Source organism: Thalassophryne amazonica, chromosome 7 (genome assembly GCF_902500255.1).
Source record: "Thalassophryne amazonica chromosome 7, fThaAma1.1, whole genome shotgun sequence".
Classification (NCBI taxonomy): domain Eukaryota; kingdom Metazoa; phylum Chordata; class Actinopteri; order Batrachoidiformes; family Batrachoididae; genus Thalassophryne; species Thalassophryne amazonica.
In genome coordinates this window covers 108,077,303-108,096,749 of record NC_047109.1, presented here as the reverse complement: position 1 = coordinate 108,096,749, position 19,447 = coordinate 108,077,303, and the positions used below count along the sequence as shown (strand labels likewise).

Sequence of the window (19,447 nt, the reverse complement as noted above, 5' to 3'; positions counted from 1 at the left end):
GAGATGCACACACGAATGCCGCAATGAGACAAGAGGTGGGCCGATTGCTCATCAAGTGGCAAGTGAGGAGCATCAATACGACTGAAGCCCGCTCTCCTGGGCCTACCTGTCGATTACAGCAGGAAAGACGGTCTGCAGGGTGCCTCCACTGGGCCTATAGACAGCTAAAGAATTAGGATATCAGGCGGGAATAAGGGACCTTCCACTTCACACCAGCAGATATGCAGTAGTTTTCCATCTACTGCATGAACCATTGAGATAAACAACTCTTCCACGAACCAGACTGACGATGCAAATCTATCATATGTGGAAGTGATTCATCTCATACGGGTAGAATGGGATAGATTAATATCAAGATGTTCACAGCAACATTAAAAAAGAAGTAAAACCTCTCTCAAGGTGCTGCAATACATTCATTCAGTTGGCAAAGACCAAATGTAGTTCATGAAATACATGCTGCAAATTCCAACAGATATTTTACGAGACAAACGCTCTAAATAAATTTTATAGCAGCGCACATATTATTGTTCTATTTATCACACTTTGGTCTTCTAGAGTTGAATTATAGTTTCTGAATATTTGGCCAAAGGACAACAATTCCATTGCCCTCTGCTGCTTTATAATTAGTCAGGATTAGAGCAGCTGCTTTGCCCCATTTATTCTCTCAAGGGAGAACGGCTGGAGAGGCAGCAGGTTTGCCCGCTCTACCGAATTAACCTTGGAATGTAGAATTCAAAATAAACATACCTGGATCTTATATTTCCATCTGAGATCAGGGAGGAGCAACTTTATGTTCCAACCAGTCACCTTAGCCAGGTAGATTCCACCTTCTCTAAACTTCAAATGAAATCGTCTGTAGAGGGTTTACTGAATATTGGACACATCTAAAGACCAGCTCTTTTATGGCAGAGTGGAATTCTGACTGCCAGCCACCAGGAGAGAGCAACATCTATCCCAGGAGACTGGAGAAATCCTCTTATTTTCGTACTCTGAGTGACCTGATAGTAGCCAACATTTGTAATAGTTCAATGCTGTGTGTGTGTGTGTGTGTGTGTGTGTGTGTGTGTGTGTGTGTGTGTGTGTGTGTGTGTGTGTGTGTAGAGAAAGAGAGAGAGTGTCCCTTCAGCTTCAGCCTTGTTATACTCAGTGTTGCCCCAGCAGATCCATTCGCCCTTTTGAGATATCCCATAATCCTTTGCGCACCAAAGAGTTGCTGCGGTCTAAACAACATAGAGAATCCACATGACGACAGTTGCAAATGAACATTATACTACCAAAATGTACATTTTTATGCTTTTCATCACGTTAATAAGAGGCTGCATGCATGGGACCTTGAAAACTTGCTAAAACAAATATTCTAAATAATCTGTGTCTGCTATGTTTAATCTGCGTGGAATTTAATAAATGCAAACCAAATTTCAGACATCTTATGAACAAAGAGGACAAACAGTGTTGTAAAGGACAATAATCAGAACGTTAAAGCGCAAACTTCACTTTCCCCCAGAACGACATGAACAGGAAGCGATCACAGCTCACAGCAACTCCCATTGAAAATAACGGAGAAATGACCTGAGCTTCTGACCTGTTTACATAAAGCAAACACAATAACAACGTCTATAAACCCAGAGTATATACTCACGAGAGTTTTAGGCACAATATACAAAGAGTTTATGTTGCAATGTTAATGCTGTTGCCCGTGTGCAGCAGTTAAAGTGCAACCTGATCAGACCCACTCAATGCATTTCTCAATGTTAATGACGTCTCGCAGCGTGGCGACCTCTCCGAAGTTTTAAAGATTTTACGGGATTTGAAACCACAATAGGGCGAATGGTGAATCTGCATGTTGATTTGGACCACATTTTAGACTGGATGCCCTTCCTGGCTCAGCTTCACACAGAGAATGGGCAGGAGAAGCCGCGTTTTGCTTTCAATTCGGAGTCCAGACCAAATAATTCAAAATATCATCTTGAGATCAAGATGAGACTTGAGTTCTACAACACTAGTAATATTAGTAATAATATGATAGCTGAGAGAGGCCACAACACTTGAAAATTAATACAACACCAACAAATATACACAAGGTACAACAAAATTTTAATTTCATTGTACCTTGTGTATAATGACAATAAAAAGCATTCTATTCTATTCTATTCTAAATGCAGAAAACAAATACAAAAATACACACATCAATTCAACAAAATGTCCTACAAATTGGGAAAAAAATGCATGTAAACACAGAACACAAACAAATGAATAACATACACATTGAAACATCAGAGTTTCTCAAGCTTTTTCAGCTCAAGGACCACTTAATGAAAGGAAAGGAGGGAAAAAAAGACACCTCATGGACTACCTAACTCCCCAAATATCCAAAAGCTATAGAGCTGCTTACCATTCCAACAGTATATTACAACATTATATTACATTATATCTGTTTCATGATGTGGTGTCACTAACATTTAAGGTATAATGCGTATATTATTTTAAAATGTGATATTTTACTACTACACTAATGGACCCCCAGGGGTCACTCATGGACTATTCTTCGAAAGGTTGTGTTACATAATAACATGCAACAATTTAATCTGATAACATGTCTGCTGCAAAAACACAACTACAATGCAAATAGCCACAACACAACAGAAGTACTAACAACACAAAAAGAGGTTTCTGTCCAGGGACATTTAATAACAGAAAAGCACCTCTGTGCACCTCAGGACTCTATTCAAGTTTTTTTTTTTTTTTTATTTATTGATAAATTTACTCTCAAGCTAGCTATATTTTCACAAATCATTTCATTCACAATGCAATAAAATTGTGTTGTTAGCATTTCTGTTGTGTTGTGGTATTTTGCAAGGTGTCTGTGTTTACGAGTGCGCTGTGTCAATTTGCAGCGGGTGTGGTAGCAAATTAAATTGTTGTCATGTGTTGATATGCATGTTCTCCATTTGCAAGCATTTTTTTTTCATATGTATGCACAACGACCTGTTGTAGAATTGAAGCAGATGTTTTCCACATTTGCTGGTTTCTTCATTTGGAAGTATTGTGGTCTTTCTCAGGGACCATATAATGATGCTAATCATAATTGAAGCAAACAATGAAAATAGAAAAGATCCTTTCTCAGCAGTCACTACACTGAAAAACTGTTGTTAAATTTACTCAAAAAAAAAAAGAAAAAAAAAAAGCAATCCAGATTTTTGACACCTGCCAATCCAGATCTGTGCCAGCTCCAAAATTCAGTGGAGTCTTCCATGTCCTAATATTCATCTATGGTGCAAATTCGGTGAGAATCCGTGAAGTAGTTTTGACATAATCCTTCAAAGCCTATATAAAGTGAACTCTTGATCCAGAATCCAGATCCAGATCACCTACAAAATTTAGTGGAGTCTTCTATGGCCTAATATCTATCTGTGGTGCAAATTTGGCAAGAATCCGTGAAGTAGGTTTTTTTTTTTTATGTAATCCTTCAAAGCCTATATAAAGTGAAAACTTGATCCAGAATCTGAATCACCTCCAGAATTTAATAGTCTTCCATGGCCTAATAGATAGGCCACAGATGATATCTGTGGTAAAACTTCGTAAAAATCTGTGCAGTAGTTTTGATGTAATCCCGACAGACAAATAGATAAACGCTGATGATTTTATTACGTCCTTGGCAGACATAAAAAGCGCAGTAGCACTTTCCACACAAAAATTCTTAATAGATTTAACTGGATTATATTCTCTTGCTTTTGTAAGTAAATATTACTCACTTGTCATGAAAAAAATCTGCTTCAAAATCTAACAAAAGAAAGATTATGCATAGTGGCTTCTCCTCACATACCTTCTTTTTAATAGATGAACAATCATTTACACCAACAGGATTTTAAACACCAACTCCTCAGTTCACAGAGACCTTGTTCTTCCACCAGAGTTACATTCACTCCAAGAAATGTGTTTGGCAGTCGCACTCCAGTTTTACACTTATCTTTTCAGGTCCTGGTTGTTTTTATATGACTGTGGTTTAGGTAGTCAAGCAAGTTACCTCTTGATTGAAAGGTTGATGGTTCAATTTGCACTTGTGTGTCCAAATTTCCTTAAACAAGGGAGGATGTGAGTGCATCTGCTCCGCTCTGTGTCAGCCTGATCTCGTCAGATCTCAGAAGCTAAGCAGAGGAGGCTCTGGTTAGTACTTGGATGGGAGACCTCTTTGGAACACCAGTGGCTGTGAGTGTTTCTCCAGGTGAAACTGGAGTTGCGTCAGGAAGGGCATCCGGCGTAAAACTTGTGCCAATTATCAATGCGGATTTGGCTTTATCCGCTGTGGCGACCCCAAACAAAAACCAGGATCAGCTGAATGGACAACAACAAGGGAGGATGTGAGCGTAAGCCTCCTGGGGAGGATGGATGCAAAGCACCACTGTGCAGTGGTTTATGAACATGTTGCAAGAAGACGAGGGACTCAGTTTAGTAGATGTGACACAGATTTGAAGTAGAATTTACAAACAACATGTACCACTTGGCTGACAAAACACCAGAATTCACCCAGTTAAATTTACATAGAATTTTTACAAGCAAATGTTACTCCTTGGTTTGAGTGTTTGAGCAGCAGAACAGCAGCTGCATTCAGAATTTCAGCACCATGGACAGCACTCCTACTGTAAATTACTGCGAAGCATCTTTTTGGCTTTGGCTCAAACACAGAGAGCTTGTGAAATATTTTCTGATTGGCTCACTGTGCACTCCCACTGCTGTCAGGCCAAAATAAAAGGACAGAATAATGATGGATTTCAACAAAAAAGTTCAAATCGATCAGGAATAGAATTCCAGCACCATGGACAGCACTCCTGTAAATTACTGAGAAGCATCTTTTTGGCTTCACCTCAAACACAGAGAGCTTGTGAAATATTCTCTGATTGGCTCACTGTGCACTCCCACTGCTGTCAAAATAAAAGCACAGAATGATGACAGATTTCAACTAAAAAGTTCAACTGATCAGGAATAGAATTTCAGCATTTCACGCCGCAATCAAAAATCATCATTTTATGGACACAAAACCATAAAAAAAGTAGACTAATTTGGAGCTTTGGGAATAGCAGGTCATAAATATGAGAGTGTGTCACAGAGTGACTGACGTGCACGGGGATGCTGGAAATGGGGTGCTGAGGGAGTTGCACCACCCCCTACTGGCAAGGATGTTTAGTTGCAAGACAAAAAAAAAACTTTACAAAACTAATTTAAAAAAATGCAATTTTCTATGAAGCCCTGTGAAGGGCTGGTGTCTTGTCCAGGGTGTGCCCCGCCTCTCATCCACTGGCTGCTGGGATAGGCTCCAGCTCCCTGTGACCTTTAATCGCAGTAAGTGGGTATAGAAAAATGAAAGACTGAATTAATAAAATTTCTGTGACTACCTTATTTTGTTGTGAAATAATTATTAAGTTTACAGGATGGTAACTGAGTTATGCTGAAAATTAAAATCATAGTTTGCCTGCCCCCACCACATGTTTCTGTAGTGCCTGTGGCTTGTTTATAGTTACCCATCAATGTTTTCTGTAGATGTTTGTTAGGAAAATCAGTTTCTTTGTTCTGTTACTACCTATATTTGTTTTTTAAAGCAAATTGCTCTCCTTCTGTTTCAGTGTAATGCTCGAGCAGCGGCTGCACAGCACTGACTTCAGACTTTCAGCACCATGGACAGCACCCCCACGAAATAAATACGTGTACACAATGACAGATTATTTGGAAAATGAAATCATAGTTTGTCTTTTCTTAACCCTCAAGCGACCAAGCTATTTTAGTGACTAAGGCCGGGTTCACACGGCAGGATAATTAGGCCGATATTGGACCCGATCTTCCCCTTCCGACAATCTTAAGGACGCCCCGACAATCGTGATGACGCTAAAGATAATCTTAGCAGATATTCCTGCCGTGTGTGGTGTGTTCAGAGCACGCTGATCTGCTCGGAAGGGCGTCAGGAGTACTCCGATCGCAACTCGGGGATATTCAACATGTTGGATTTTTGTGGCGCGATATCGCAGCGTGTGTTGTGTCCCCCGACCACAAACGAGCTCGCAGCCTGCTGAATGTGATGTGCAGCCAATCAGAAAGCGAGGGACTGGACGTACGTAGCGGAAAATAAAATCAAAACAGCTGTTCTGACTTACCAGAAAGTCACACCTTTTCTTTTTCTTTTTGTATCGTTTTTTCCCTCTGTTTTAAATAGTCCACAAAGTACCTCCGTTTGTTTACTCTGAAGTCACGTTTAATCTCGAGAGATTTTGCGAGATTTCCTGTCTGAACTGTAAATGTTCGTGTGTTAAATCTGTTCGTGTGTGGTGGTGTTCTTACCGTGTGGCTGAACACCACACACTGTACGACCAAACCTGTTAGAGCTATGATGTTTTATCTTCACGTGTGTGGTCTCTCAGGTTTTGGAAACCTACAGATAATTTTAAAATCCTGTCCTGTGAATCAGGCTTAATATGACCTGTTGACTTTACATTGGAATATGTCTATAAAAATAAATGTTTTAGGGTTCTTCGTATTTAGCACACTTCCTAATATAACTGACCATCAGCTAATGTACCAAAAAGTAGGCAAAAACACACAGCGATTACCTTGTCTGTTACATCATGTAAAATGCATGTTACTTTTATTCCTTTGCATTTTATTTCCTTGCATTTTATGTCTTTGCATGAATGAAAACAATACATTATTAAAAGCAAAGTTTTGCTGAGTACAATATGTATTACAACGTGGTAGGATAGTTATAGCATCACAATATTTCATAATGATTCTATATCAGGGTGGTCTGACATCTCAGAGATATGATTTTCACTATCTGATGCTGACTTATCTCCATTACTGGAGCTATTTTCATTCTCACTCTGGGCATCAAGAATCAATTTAAGTGTTTGTGCCGCTGTAATCTTACTATTCTAGGTCTTTTGGCAATGCTTCCCTGCAAAACAGTAAAATGTAATGAGCTGGCAAATTACAATGCCATCTGAAGCTCTAATACTGAAAATCTCATAGATCTCCCTGGGGTCATAAGTGACCCCCGCACAAGTTTGGATTATAGTTGCCACACGGATCGGCTGATCCTTGTAAAATTCTGCAAGCACATGCAGGACAAATAGATCGACATATTCATGGTAGGAAACCTTTTTTCCAATTTGAATTGGAAAAATGGTGCACAACATATATGCCTGCGGTTGTAAATGACCCCACTAGGTCCCTTGAGGGTTAAGGAGGACCAGCCCCCACCAAGCGGTTCTGCATGCCTGTGGACTCTTCAGACCACAGGTGTCAAACCCATTCCAAAAAGGGCAGAGAGGGTGCAGGCTTTCTTTGTAACCACCAACTCCAGCAGGTGATTTCACTGATTAACATCACTTTGAGCAGATGTGACGAGTTCATCACTGAAATGACCTGCTGGAGTTGGTTACAAAGAAGACCCGCACCCTCTTGGCCCTTTCTGGAATCAGTTTAATGCCCGTGCTTTAGAGTTACCCTTCAATGTTTTCTGTTGCTTTGTGTTAAGAAGATCAAGTTTATTGTTCTGTTGCTCCCTGTTTCGCATCACTGCAGCTCAGTCGACAATAAACTGGCTTCGGATGTAGAATAAACCTGTATGACGCAAAGCTGTATATGAACATGCTACAATCCTGTTGTGACATAAACAGCAAGTTGGTGTTCGGGTTTGCTTGCTGTTGCTGCAGCATAAAATGTTGCAGAGCTGCTATAAAATATTGTCATTGTCAGCCATGCAAATTAATGCAAAGATCATGAATGTTACACCGCACAGCATTCTATGTGACGTCATTATGTGGACTTTCTCTCAGCACCTTGCACTGGACGTGCACCGTGCACGCACTCTCACTTCTCCGGCTCCTCTGTGCGAGCAGGTCGGCGTCTCTTCCGAAGCTAGATGGCAGAAGAGTCCCGCTGCACCATGCACGGCGCGCCGCTTTGCGCCGTCATCGTGCCACCTTTGCATTGCAAATCTGCGCACATCCCCAACACCCCCCCCCCCCCCATCACTCCCAATAACGGCCGCGTACCATCTCCCCCCAAAAATAAAAAATCAAAGAGTTATGGCGCAGTATGTGTGTGTGTGGGGGGGGGGGGGGGGGGGTGAGTCTCACCTAACGCGCGCACACCCACCCACCCACCACTTGCTGTCATTAACATAGTTCATTTCTCTCCCCGGGATTTACATCCCTCCCGTAAAGACTCGCGCACGCCTCCCTTTCTCACCCGCCGACCCTTTTTCGTGATTTGTCATCCACACATCAGCCACACTACACTCACACAGGACGCTCTCTATACCTCCCCTCCCTCTATCTCTCTCTCTCCCTCTCTGTCTGTCTCTGCGCTGCGTAGTTGAATTGCCGATCGAAGCCTCCAAACGGGAGCCTGCGCTCCTCTCCGCCCTCAGCTGCTTCACAGGAACTAACCAGGAAAGATGCTGAGCAGCAGCAGCAGCACGGACACAGATCTTCACTCTTAAAGCCCCTCTCGGCAGAGATGGTTGAGCCCTGTCGGTCCAGGTTTCTGTGGTCCTCTCCTAAAATTCACTCACTTCTCTCCTGTCAGCTGACACAGCGCGCCGAGCGGCTCCCGGTTCTCCTCTGAGAAGGAATCTGCTCGAATCCCCACAGAGAGCAGAGGAGCGTGCGTGTGTTCGTGTGTCTGTGTGTGCGCGCGCGTGTGTGTTTGGAGTCGGGGGGAGGGGAGGGGTGGGGGGGAAAGGAGGTCACAGGTGCACATGTGACTGTGATGAACATGAAGGGGATTTACGCCGACGGATGCTACGACGGATCCTTGGAGCTCCGGGACGTTTCCAACAGGAGATGCGTTAAATGCGCCCGCGGCCACTTTGTTCGAGGCAAAACGATGAGGATTAGGACGGGAATTGTTTTTTGGAATCTCATCTTTTCACTGATGTCCACTTGTGTTAAAGGTAACGAGTCACTGCACTGAAGCAGATATTTTTCCCTGCGTGTGTGTGTGTGTATGTGTGCGCAAAATGGGCTACGATCGCTTTCGTAGCTGGAGTTTAAGGGATGCATTTCTCAATGCAGGCTTTGACAGAGGCGCTCCATAGAGATTCTTGCGGCAGCCTCTTCTAATAGCCTACGTGAGCTGCTTTGCTTAGCAGCAGGAGAACTCGTGAATTTGTTGAGGCGCAAGTGCATGCACTGCAGATTTCTTGCATGATGCCCAGAGATTCTAACCCCATTTCCCCCCCCCCCTCCCTCTTATATTTTCTGGCTCAAGTTTTGAAGTGTGCACGCAGGATTCCCTTTAAGATTTATTTTCCTGACACCTTTTAGGAGGGCTGAGGTAATTAGTGGTGTGGAACCACTTTGTCCACTGGTGTTTATCACACTTGAAGTGCAGGCAGGTAGAAGGTGGGCTTGTTAGTATTCAGCTGGCTGTTCCTCAGCCTATTTGAATACTCAGCTGTGGCTGCTTCCATTTTTCCATCCACATTTATTCAAGCAAAATGACAATTTCAGGCACTTTTCTCACACCGGTCTTGCATGTGAGGCACTATTCCCCATCTCTCTCTCTCTCTCTCTCTCTCTTTCTCTCACTCTCTTTCCATCTTTTCCCACTCCCTGACAGTAATAAGATTTATGCAATTTAAACACTGCTGCTTGGGAGCATCAGTCAAAGTAATTGTTGCTCATTCACCACACTGCAATCACCATCCCGCCACATTCTCTAATGACATTTTAACGTTACTGGAAACAAATACAATGCAGTTTCTTGCTTTTTGTCCTCATATTGCCAGCTGCATTTTGATTGTGAGGGACGGAGGTGTTATATGTGCAAACATGTTGCATATTAAGGGTGAGGAAACTTATGGAATTCATTTGAAATTCAGCTGGAATCGAAGTGCGCGTATCCATGCTTTTGCTGTGTGATTTTGTGTCAAAGGGTCACTTGCAGATGCCAGTTTGCATGCACATCTTGTCCCACCCTTCTCATGTCTGTTCGGCTGGGGGATGAAATGTTGCAGCATGCCAGAGGAGCATCACCCACCGAGAAGGAGCCAAGTGGAGCGGAGCAGATTTTGGCACAGTGCTGTTTCATCACCCACCCACACTGTGGCAATGTCAAAGCGCGAAGCCACTGCCAATCCTGCTAGTTGTGTTACTTATTAGGGGGAGCCAGCCAGCCACCCAGCCGGTGGATGGGAACGGGTGGGAGAGAAGGCAAGACGGGGAGGAAAGAACGAAATGTGGATGTTCTTTTCTGAAAAAGAACAAAGGCAGATGTGACACAGTGCAAGCCAAGAAGGAACCATGGAACAGCTGTCGTGCCTCCACTCTGACAGGTGACATAATGTTTGCAGACGTAAAGAAGATAGGAGCTGGATCTGGCCAGTGACTCACAATATGCCAAGAGAACAATGGTTAAAACAATAATTCTATCCAACCAAGTCATATTTCATACAGTACTGCTTATTTTTCTCATTCACTGCAAATTACATTATTGTAAGTCAGGATTTTGCGTGGGTCCATTTGTTTCTCACTTTGCACTTGTTTGAGTCTTCATGATATTAAATTTATTCTACTGCACTTTTAATTCATTAATTATGACAGTTCTGCAGAATAACTATCTTCACATGATGCTGATTCATTACTAAGCAACTGATGCACAGCTGTGAAATCATGGGCATGGAAACTTAGTTTAGGAAGGTAATCTGTCAGGACAAAAGATCCTTAAGGGGGTCAGTTTGTGCAAAATCCCATTTTATCTCACTTTTGCAGTTAAATTTCAGTGGGGGTTCATATCTGGGCTCCTGCTTGTTTGGAGGGACACACCTAGTAGGCCAGTCTGCACTGTTTAGATTGCCTGTGTATGTACAGAGAGCGGTGACAATGGTGTCTCAGGGATTTGACTGACAGGAACCATATTGTTTCCAACGAGAGTGATCGTGCATTTATTATGCAGCATGTCACACACATCTCAGCTCAGTGGGTTGTTGGATGCATGGTTTTACTTTCCAAAAAGTTTCAAAATGATGGGATGTTGTGCATATGGATGCAAAAGCTGATCCAAAAACAGACATGAGATGTACAGATTTCCTAAACGGACAAAAATATGGGAAAAATCACGTCTAGAGACTTGGATGTCTCTGTCAGGCAAGTTCATGTTGAAGTTTATACATAGTGTATATGCCCTAGCATTCAGGCTTTTATACTATAATTATGGCAACTATAATTATTGGGGGTTTGCCATTGTGCACTGCCAGCAGAACAGCACACCAGACCCTTTGTTCCCCAAAAAAGTGACACAATGTTGTTTCTTCGGGTTGAAAGTGTAGACCCGTTGTTGCTGACCGAACAGTCCCCCCTAAAAATCGACCCCCCTGCCTTCACTGCGCATGTGTCATTTCAGAGCATCACCAGCAATTATCGCTTCGTTTCTGCTTAAAACTGCACTCCAGGCATCGTCTGACTCAGCGACAGATATCTGAAGCTTTTGTGCAACAATCATTTCCACATAAATTAAGCATCATTTCATAATAAAAGACGGGCGAGCGATCAGAGCGCCGCATACGTGCACAGTGCACATACAGTACGTCAGCAGCGTTTCTGCTTAAAACTGACTTTAGAATGATTTAAGAGGTTTTACTTTGTCATCTGATAGTTAATAACATTCTTCCCTTTGATCGCTTTGGGTGAAGAGAGTCAGACTCAGACAGTCAGACTCAGATGTGCTGCTGTGGTGCTTTGATCGCTCCCCCATGTTTTATTATGAAATAATGCTGGATTCATGTGGAAATGATTGATGATATCTGTCGCTGAGATAGGTGGTGACTGGAGTGCAGTTTTAAGCAGAAACGAGGTGATAATTGATGAATCACTGCTGATGCTCCGAAATGACACATGCGTAGTGAAGGCAGTGGGGGGGATTTTCAAGGGGGACCATTCGGTCGGTGACACCGGCCACCAGGCATTCACCTACACACACCCCCACCCCCTGGCAAGGTTCCAGGAGGAGGTTTTCTACATATAATTATGGCTGTGAAAATGAGGCATTAATATTGATTAATTGATTGATTAATTATAGAGAAACAACACGTCACACTGTTTAAATACTTAGTTAATATCATCATCACACTGGAGGGATTATATTCCCCAGATGGTTTGGAAATGCATCGGGATCCCCCCAGGAAGAGTTAGAGGACTTGGTTGATGATAGGGAAGTGTGGGATGAGCTGTGTCCATGACCCAGACCTGGATAAGTGGCAGAAAATGAATGAATGAATGAAAGAGTAATCTCGTGGGGCAGAAATGTATGTTATTTTTTTAAGTGGTGCTACTTAATATAATAACACCAAATCTTGTTCTGGAACTCAATAATGAGTTCAGCACACCCACAGAAAGGTCTGAGATAAAGAGCTTCATTCATTTTTCTGTTGCTCTGCTGCACAAGTAAATCAAGTACCTGTTACTTTTCTTATAGAAATAACTTGCTGACTGGAGTTTCTACATATAAACACCGTAAATGCAGTGTCCAGTGGATCAAGCTGGGAAATAATATGGCTTCAAATCGCTATCTGTCAATAGGTGCTCTGGTACCATATGACACGCCCCCATGGTCTCTGAAAGAGAGACAGATGCCTCCTTTCCAGTTGGATAGGGGGCGTGGCCAGCAGCAGGGCTGTTCCATTTAAAACAACAGACAGACAAATAAGTCATTTCATAAAGACATGAAAACAGGCTTTTGTTGAGATGTGTTGCTTTAGTGTCTGATGTATTTTTGGCTGGAAACTGTAATACCCACTGCAGAAAAAGTGTATAATGTGACCTATTTAAGAGATCAAAGCATGTGAGCCAAATCCAACCTGAATTTTTTTACCCTGACAGTGAACACTTCACGCTCTATCTTTTATTCTTCCCTTGCTGGTTTTATCTTTTGACAATTGAATAAATTCTATATAGTCCCTGAGGCCAGTTGGCGCTGCTGCTTATCTCCAGACTCTGTAGCGTCAACTGGATGAGCGTCTATCACTCTCCCTGGAAGGGATGCCAGTGCAACGCAGGTTACTTCCGTAACTGAGGCTGGGACTCATTTACAGCTGGGTGAACTGAAACAATGCAGATTGTGTCTTGTTCAAGGACACAGGTAGTGTGAGTGGGATTCAAACCCAGGTCTTCATATTGGCAGGTCAGCTCCTTATCCACTGAGGTAGCTGCACTTCTATTTATATGTATAGGGCTTGCTTAACAGTTGCAGCAGTAGTAGCAGTAGTAGTAGTAATCATCATTTATGACAATCATAAAACTCAACAATAGATTAAAAATAACCTAAAAATGTTAAAGCTGATGAAGTAAAAATAAAATTAAAGCAAACAATGATACACCCTCATTGATTATAAATGGTAGAAAATAAGTCTGACTTCAATTGTCTGACTTCAGCCGTCAAACTATTACACAAAATTGGTGCATGATATGCAAACACACTGCCCCAAACCATTTTCTTCTCAACTTTAAGAACACTGTAAAGTAGATATCTTAATGGGAAAAGGAGTTGGTGCACTCATATTTAAGCATGGGTTTGATTCCCAGTCATGCTACCTGTGTGTGTCCTTGGAAAAGACACTCCAGCTGAACCTTGCTCAAGTCCACCCAGCTGTAAATGGGTATCAGCCTTAGCTGGGGGGAGAAACCATGCCAGACTGGTGTCCTGTCCAGGGGCAGTCATAGACTCAAATGTACATCATGCTGCAGATTCCAGGGATAAAATTGGTACCAACATGTCTCAGGATTGATATAGGACTTAATACTTCTTTCTTCTTACAAACACATAACAGGCCAGTCCCTTGAGATCACTGCCTTCAAGGTGGCACATATGGCTTCACCAGCTCAACCAGATAAGAGGGTGTACAGTCTTTCAGTATTTCATAAGATAACATCAGAACCTTAAAATATGACCTCATGGCATCAGCTAGCCAGTGTAAAGAAGACAACACTGGTGTTCCTTTATCCATTTTTTATACACTCTTATTCCAACCATGATCACAGGAAGGGGGGGGCTAGAACCTATCCCAGCAGTCATAGCGCGTGAGGCAGGGTACACCCTGGACAGTAGTGGGCACAGTTCCATCAGTGGATTAATTAGCTTCTGCTAAATTTAGTTCTGCTAATTTTCAGTCCACTAACATTTCTTGTTGGGATAGTTAAGGCCAAATTGTCAAAAACATTTCTAAACCCTAAAGTCAAACATTAATTCCTCTCTAATGCGTGTGGGAGGCAGGCCAGCTGCCAGCTGCCACTGTTTCTGAAAAAAAAAGCTATTTACTTTCAACATACAGCAGCCCAGACAGTGGCACAAGAGGTAAATTGCAACGTCGTTTTCACTTATGGTTACAACATAACTCTTCACCAAACAAATTACATTCCTTGAACTATAAACACACAAATCTATAACACTAAAAACACTGCAAAACTAACACGTACTACAGTAATAATAAAAAACAAACAATCCCCAAACTCCCATAATGCATTGCTGCAATGCATGCTTGTGTGTTTCAGTTTATTGTCATTTATATTGCACCAAATCACGACAAAGTTGCCTCAAGGGCACTTCACACAAGTAAGGTCTAACCTTACCATCCTCCAGAGCAAGAACACAGGTGACAGTGGTAAGGAAAAACTCCCTCTGATGATTTGAGGAAGAAGCCTCAAGCAGACCAGACTCAAAGGGGCGACCCTCTGCTTGGGCCATGCTGCTGACACAATTGACAAAACAATTCACAAAATGAATATACAGGAAACGTTGCTGGTGCACAGGGCAGGAGGGTTACAGAAACGGACACCACACCCATCTCTGGATGGAGCCACACTTCAAACAGAGAGAAAAAAACAGTCAGGCATCAGAAAGACAACAAATGCAGCATAATGTGTCAGCATTAAGCAATAAGAAAAACAGGAGAAATACTAAGGTGATTGCCGGCCACTAGCCCCAAGCTTCACTAAAAGACCCAGAATGTAGATAAAGTTGAGGCCGTGGCACACTCCGTTTTTTAATAAAATGAATTTAAAAGAGTAAAAAACAGTAACATACTATGCCAGTATGCTAGTCATACGAAAGGGAAAATAAGTACGTCTTAAGCTAACGCTTTCGTTTTTATTTTTGTTTTATTTTTTAGCACTGTTGTCGTGCTGCTCCACAGCCTGCCTAGTGGATTTTTATTTTATTTTAGCACTGTTGTCGTGTGTTACCTGTGCTGCTCCACAGCCTGTCCAGTGGATTTTTATTTTATTTTAGCACTGTTGTCGTGTGTTACCTGTGCTGCTCCACAGCCTGTTCAGTGGATTTTTATTTTATTTTTTAGCACTGTTGTCGTGTGTTACCTGTGCTGCTCCACAGCCTGTTCAGTGGATTTTTATTTTATTTTTTAGCACTGTTGTCGTGTGTTACCTGTGCTGCTCCACAGCCTGTCTAGTGGATTTTTATTTTGTTTTAGCACTGTTGTCGTGCGTTGCCTGTGCTGCTCCACAGCCTGTCCAGTGGATTTTTATTTAGCACTGTTGTCGTGTGTTACCTGTGCTGCTCCACAGCCTGTTCAGTGGATTTTTATTTTATTTTTTAGCACTGTTGTCGTGTGTTACCTGTGCTGCTCCACAGCCTGTCTAGTGGATTTTTATTTTGTTTTAGCACTGTTGTCGTGCGTTACCTGTGCTGCTCCACAGCCTGTCCAGTGGATTTTGATTTAGCACTGTTGTCGTGCGTTACCTGTGCTGCTCCACAGCCTGTCCAGTGGATTTTTATTTTGTTTTAGCACTGTTGTCGTGCGTTGCCTGTGCTGCTCCACAGCCTGTCCAGTGGATTTTATTTTTATTTTATTTTTTAGCACTGTTGTCGTGCGTTACCTGTGCTGCTCCACAGCCTGTTCAGTGGATTTTTATTTTATTTTTTAGCACTGTTGTCATGTGTTACCTGTGCTGCTCCACAGCCTGTTCAGTGGATTTTTATTTTATTTTTTAGCACTGTTGTCATGTGTTACCTGTGCTGCTCCACAGCCTGTTCAGTGGATTTTATTTTATTTTTTAGCACTGTTGTCGTGCGTTACCTGTGCTGCTCCACAGCCTGTTCAGTGGATTTTTATTTTATTTTTTAGCACTGTTGTCATGTGTTACCTGTGCTGCTCCACAGCCTGTTCAGTGGATTTTTATTTTATTTTTTAGCACTGTTGTCATGTGTTACCTGTGCTGCTCCACAGCCTGTTCAGTGGATTTTTATTTTATTTTTTAGCACTGTTGTCGTGTGTTACCTGTGCTGCTCCACAGCCTGTCTAGTGGATTTTTATTTTGTTTTAGCACTGTTGTCGTGCGTTACCTGTGCTGCTCCACAGCCTGTCCAGTGGATTTTGATTTAGCACTGTTGTTGTGCGTTACCTGTGCTGCTCCACAGCCTGTCTAGTGGATTTTTATTTTGTTTTAGCACTGTTGTTGTGCGTTACCTGTGCTGCTCCACAGCCTGTCTAGTGGATTTTTATTTTGTTTTAGCACTGTTGTCGTGCGTTACCTGTGCTGCTCCACAGCCTGTCCAGTGGATTTTGATTTAGCACTGTTGTCGTGCGTTACCTGTGCTGCTCCACAGCCTGTCCAGTGGATTTTTATTTTGTTTTAGCACTGTTGTCGTGCGTTGCCTGTGCTGCTCCACAGCCTGTCCAGTGGATTTTTATTTTTATTTTATTTTTTAGCACTGTTGTCGTGCGTTACCTGTGCTGCTCCACAGCCTGTCTAGTGGATTTTTATTTTGTTTTAGCACTGTTGTCGTGCGTTGCCTGTGCTGCTCCACAGCCTGTCCTGTGGATTTTTATTTTTATTTTATTTTATTTTTTAGCACTGTTGTTGTGCGTTACCTGTGCTGCTCCACAGCCTGTCTAGTGGATTTTTATTTTATTTTAGCACTGTTGTCGTGCGTTACCTGTGCTGCTCCACAGCCTGTCTAGTGTCGGATTCCCTGTTTGGGAATCCGCTAGCTTAGCATAGCTACTAGCGCTTAGCCGTTTTAGCATGGCGGCTTCTCCTGTCTCTCCCGTTCTTTTCTGCTCTGGGTGTGAAATGTTTAGTTATTCCTCGGCCTCTTTTAGCAGTAACGGTACTTGTAATAAGTGCAGCTTATTCGTAGCTTTGGAGGCCAGGCTGGGCGAATTGGAGGCTCGGCTCCGCACCGTGGAAAATTCTACAGCTAGCCAGGCCCCTGTAGTCGGTGCGGACCAAGGTAGCTTAGCCGCCGTTAGTTCCCCCCTGGCAGACCCCGTGCAGTCGGGAAGGCAGGCTGACTGGGTGACTGTGAGGAGGAAGCGTAGCCCTAAACAGAAGCCCCGTGTACACCGTCAACCCGTTCACATCTCTAACCGTTTTTCCCCACTCGACGATACACTCGCCGAGGATCAAACTCTGGTTATTGGCGACTCTGTTTTGAGAAATGTGAAGTTAGCGACACCAGCAACCATTGTCAATTGTCTTCCGGGGGCCAGAGCAGGCGACATCGAAGGACATTTGAAATTGCTGGCTAAGGCTAAGCGTAAATTTGGTAAGATTGTAATTCACGTCGGCAGTAATGACACTCGGTTACGCCAATCGGAGGTCACTAAAATTAACATTGAATCGGTGTGTAACTTTGCAAAAACAATGTCGGACTCTGTTGTTTTCTCTGGGCCCCTCCCCAATCAGACCGGGAGTGACATGTTTAGCCGCATGTTCTCCTTGAATTGCTGGCTGTCTGAGTGGTGTCCAAAAAATGAGGTGGGCTTCATTGATAATTGGCAAAGCTTCTGGGGAAAACCTGGTCTTGTTAGGAGAGACGGCATCCATCCCACTTTAGAGGGAGCAGCTCTCATTTCTAGAAATCTGGCCAATTTTTTGGGATCCTCCAAACTGTGACTGTCTAGCGTTGGGACCAGGAGGCAGAGCTGTGGTCTTATACACCTCTCTGCAGCTTCTCTCCCCCTGCCATCCCCCTATTACCCCATCCCCGTAGAGACGGTGCCTGCTCCCAGACCACCAATAACTAGCAAAAATCTATTTAAGCATAAAAATTCAAAAAGAAAAAATAATATAGCACCTTCAATTGCACCACAGACTAAAACAGTTAAATGTGGTCTATTAAACATTAGGTCTCTTTCTTAGTCCCTGTTGGTAAATGATAAAATAATTGATCAACGTATTGATTTATTCTGCCTAACAGAAACTTGGTTACAGCAGGATGAATATGTTAGTTTAAATGAGTCAACACCCCCGAGTCACACTAACTGTCAGAATGCTCGTAGCACGGGCCGGGGCGGAGGATTAGCAGCAATCTTCCATTCCAGCTTATTAATTAATCAAAACCTAGACAGAGCTTTAATTCATTTGAAAGCTTGTCTCTTAGTCTTGTCCATCCAAATTGGAAGTCCCAAAAACCAGTTTTATTTGTTATTATCTATCGTCCACCTGGTCGTTACTGTGAGTTTCTCTGTGAATTTTCAGACCTTTTGTCTGACTTAGTGCTTAGCTCAGATAAGATAATTATAGTGGGCGATTTTAACATCCACACAGATGCTGAGAATGACAGCCTCAACACTGCATTTAATCTATTATTAGACTCTATCGGCTTTGCTCAAAAAGTAAATGAGTCCACCCACCACTTTAATCATATTTTAGATCTTGTTCTGACTTATGGTATGGAAATAGAAGACTTAACAGTATTCCCTGAAAACTCCCTTTTGTCTGATCATTTTTTAATAACATTTACATTTACCCTGATGGACTACCCTGCAGTGGGGAATAAGTTTCATTACACTAGAAGTCTTTCAGAAAGCGCTGTAACTAGGTTTAAGGATATGATTCCTTCTTTATGTTCTCTAATGTCATATACCAACACAGAGCAGAGTAGCTACCTAAACTCTGTAAGGGAGTTAGAGTATCTTGTCAATAGTTTTACATCCTCATTGAAGACAACTTTGGATGCTGTAGCTCCTCTGAAAAAGAGAGCTTTAAATCAGAAGTGTCTGACTCCGTGGTATAACTCACAAACTCGTAGCTTAAAGCAGATAACCCGTAAGTTGGAGAGGAAATGGCGTCTCACTAATTTAGAAGATCTTCACTTAGCCTGGAAAAAGAGTTTGTTGCTCTATAAGAAAGCCCTTCGTGAAGCTAGGACATCTTTCTACTCATCACTAATTGAAGAAAATAAGAACAACCCCAGGTTTCTTTTCAGCACTGTAGCCAGGCTGACAAAGAGTCAGAGCTCTATTGAGCTGAGTATTCCATTAACTTTAACTAGTAATGACTTCATGACTTTCTTTGCTAACAAAATTTTGACTATTAGAGAAAAAATTACTCATAACCATCCCAAAGATGTATCGTTATCTTTGGCTGCTTTCAGTGATGCCGGTATTTGGTTAGACTCTTTCTCTCCGATTGTTCTGTCTGAGTTATTTTCATTAGTT

At 42.5% G+C, this 19,447-nt stretch overlaps 1 protein-coding gene across 1 annotated transcript in view; it reads left to right on the top strand.

The window, feature by feature from the left end:
• Positions 1 to 8,766: 8,766 nt before the first annotated feature.
• Positions 8,767 to 19,447, top strand: part of LOC117514727 (CUB and sushi domain-containing protein 3-like) — an 885,172-nt gene continuing 874,491 nt past the window's right edge. The window contains exon 1 of the mRNA XM_034175291.1: positions 8,767 to 8,944. Within this exon, the coding sequence (XP_034031182.1) occupies positions 8,767 to 8,944 (178 nt within the window). The remainder of the gene's footprint in view (positions 8,945 to 19,447) is intronic.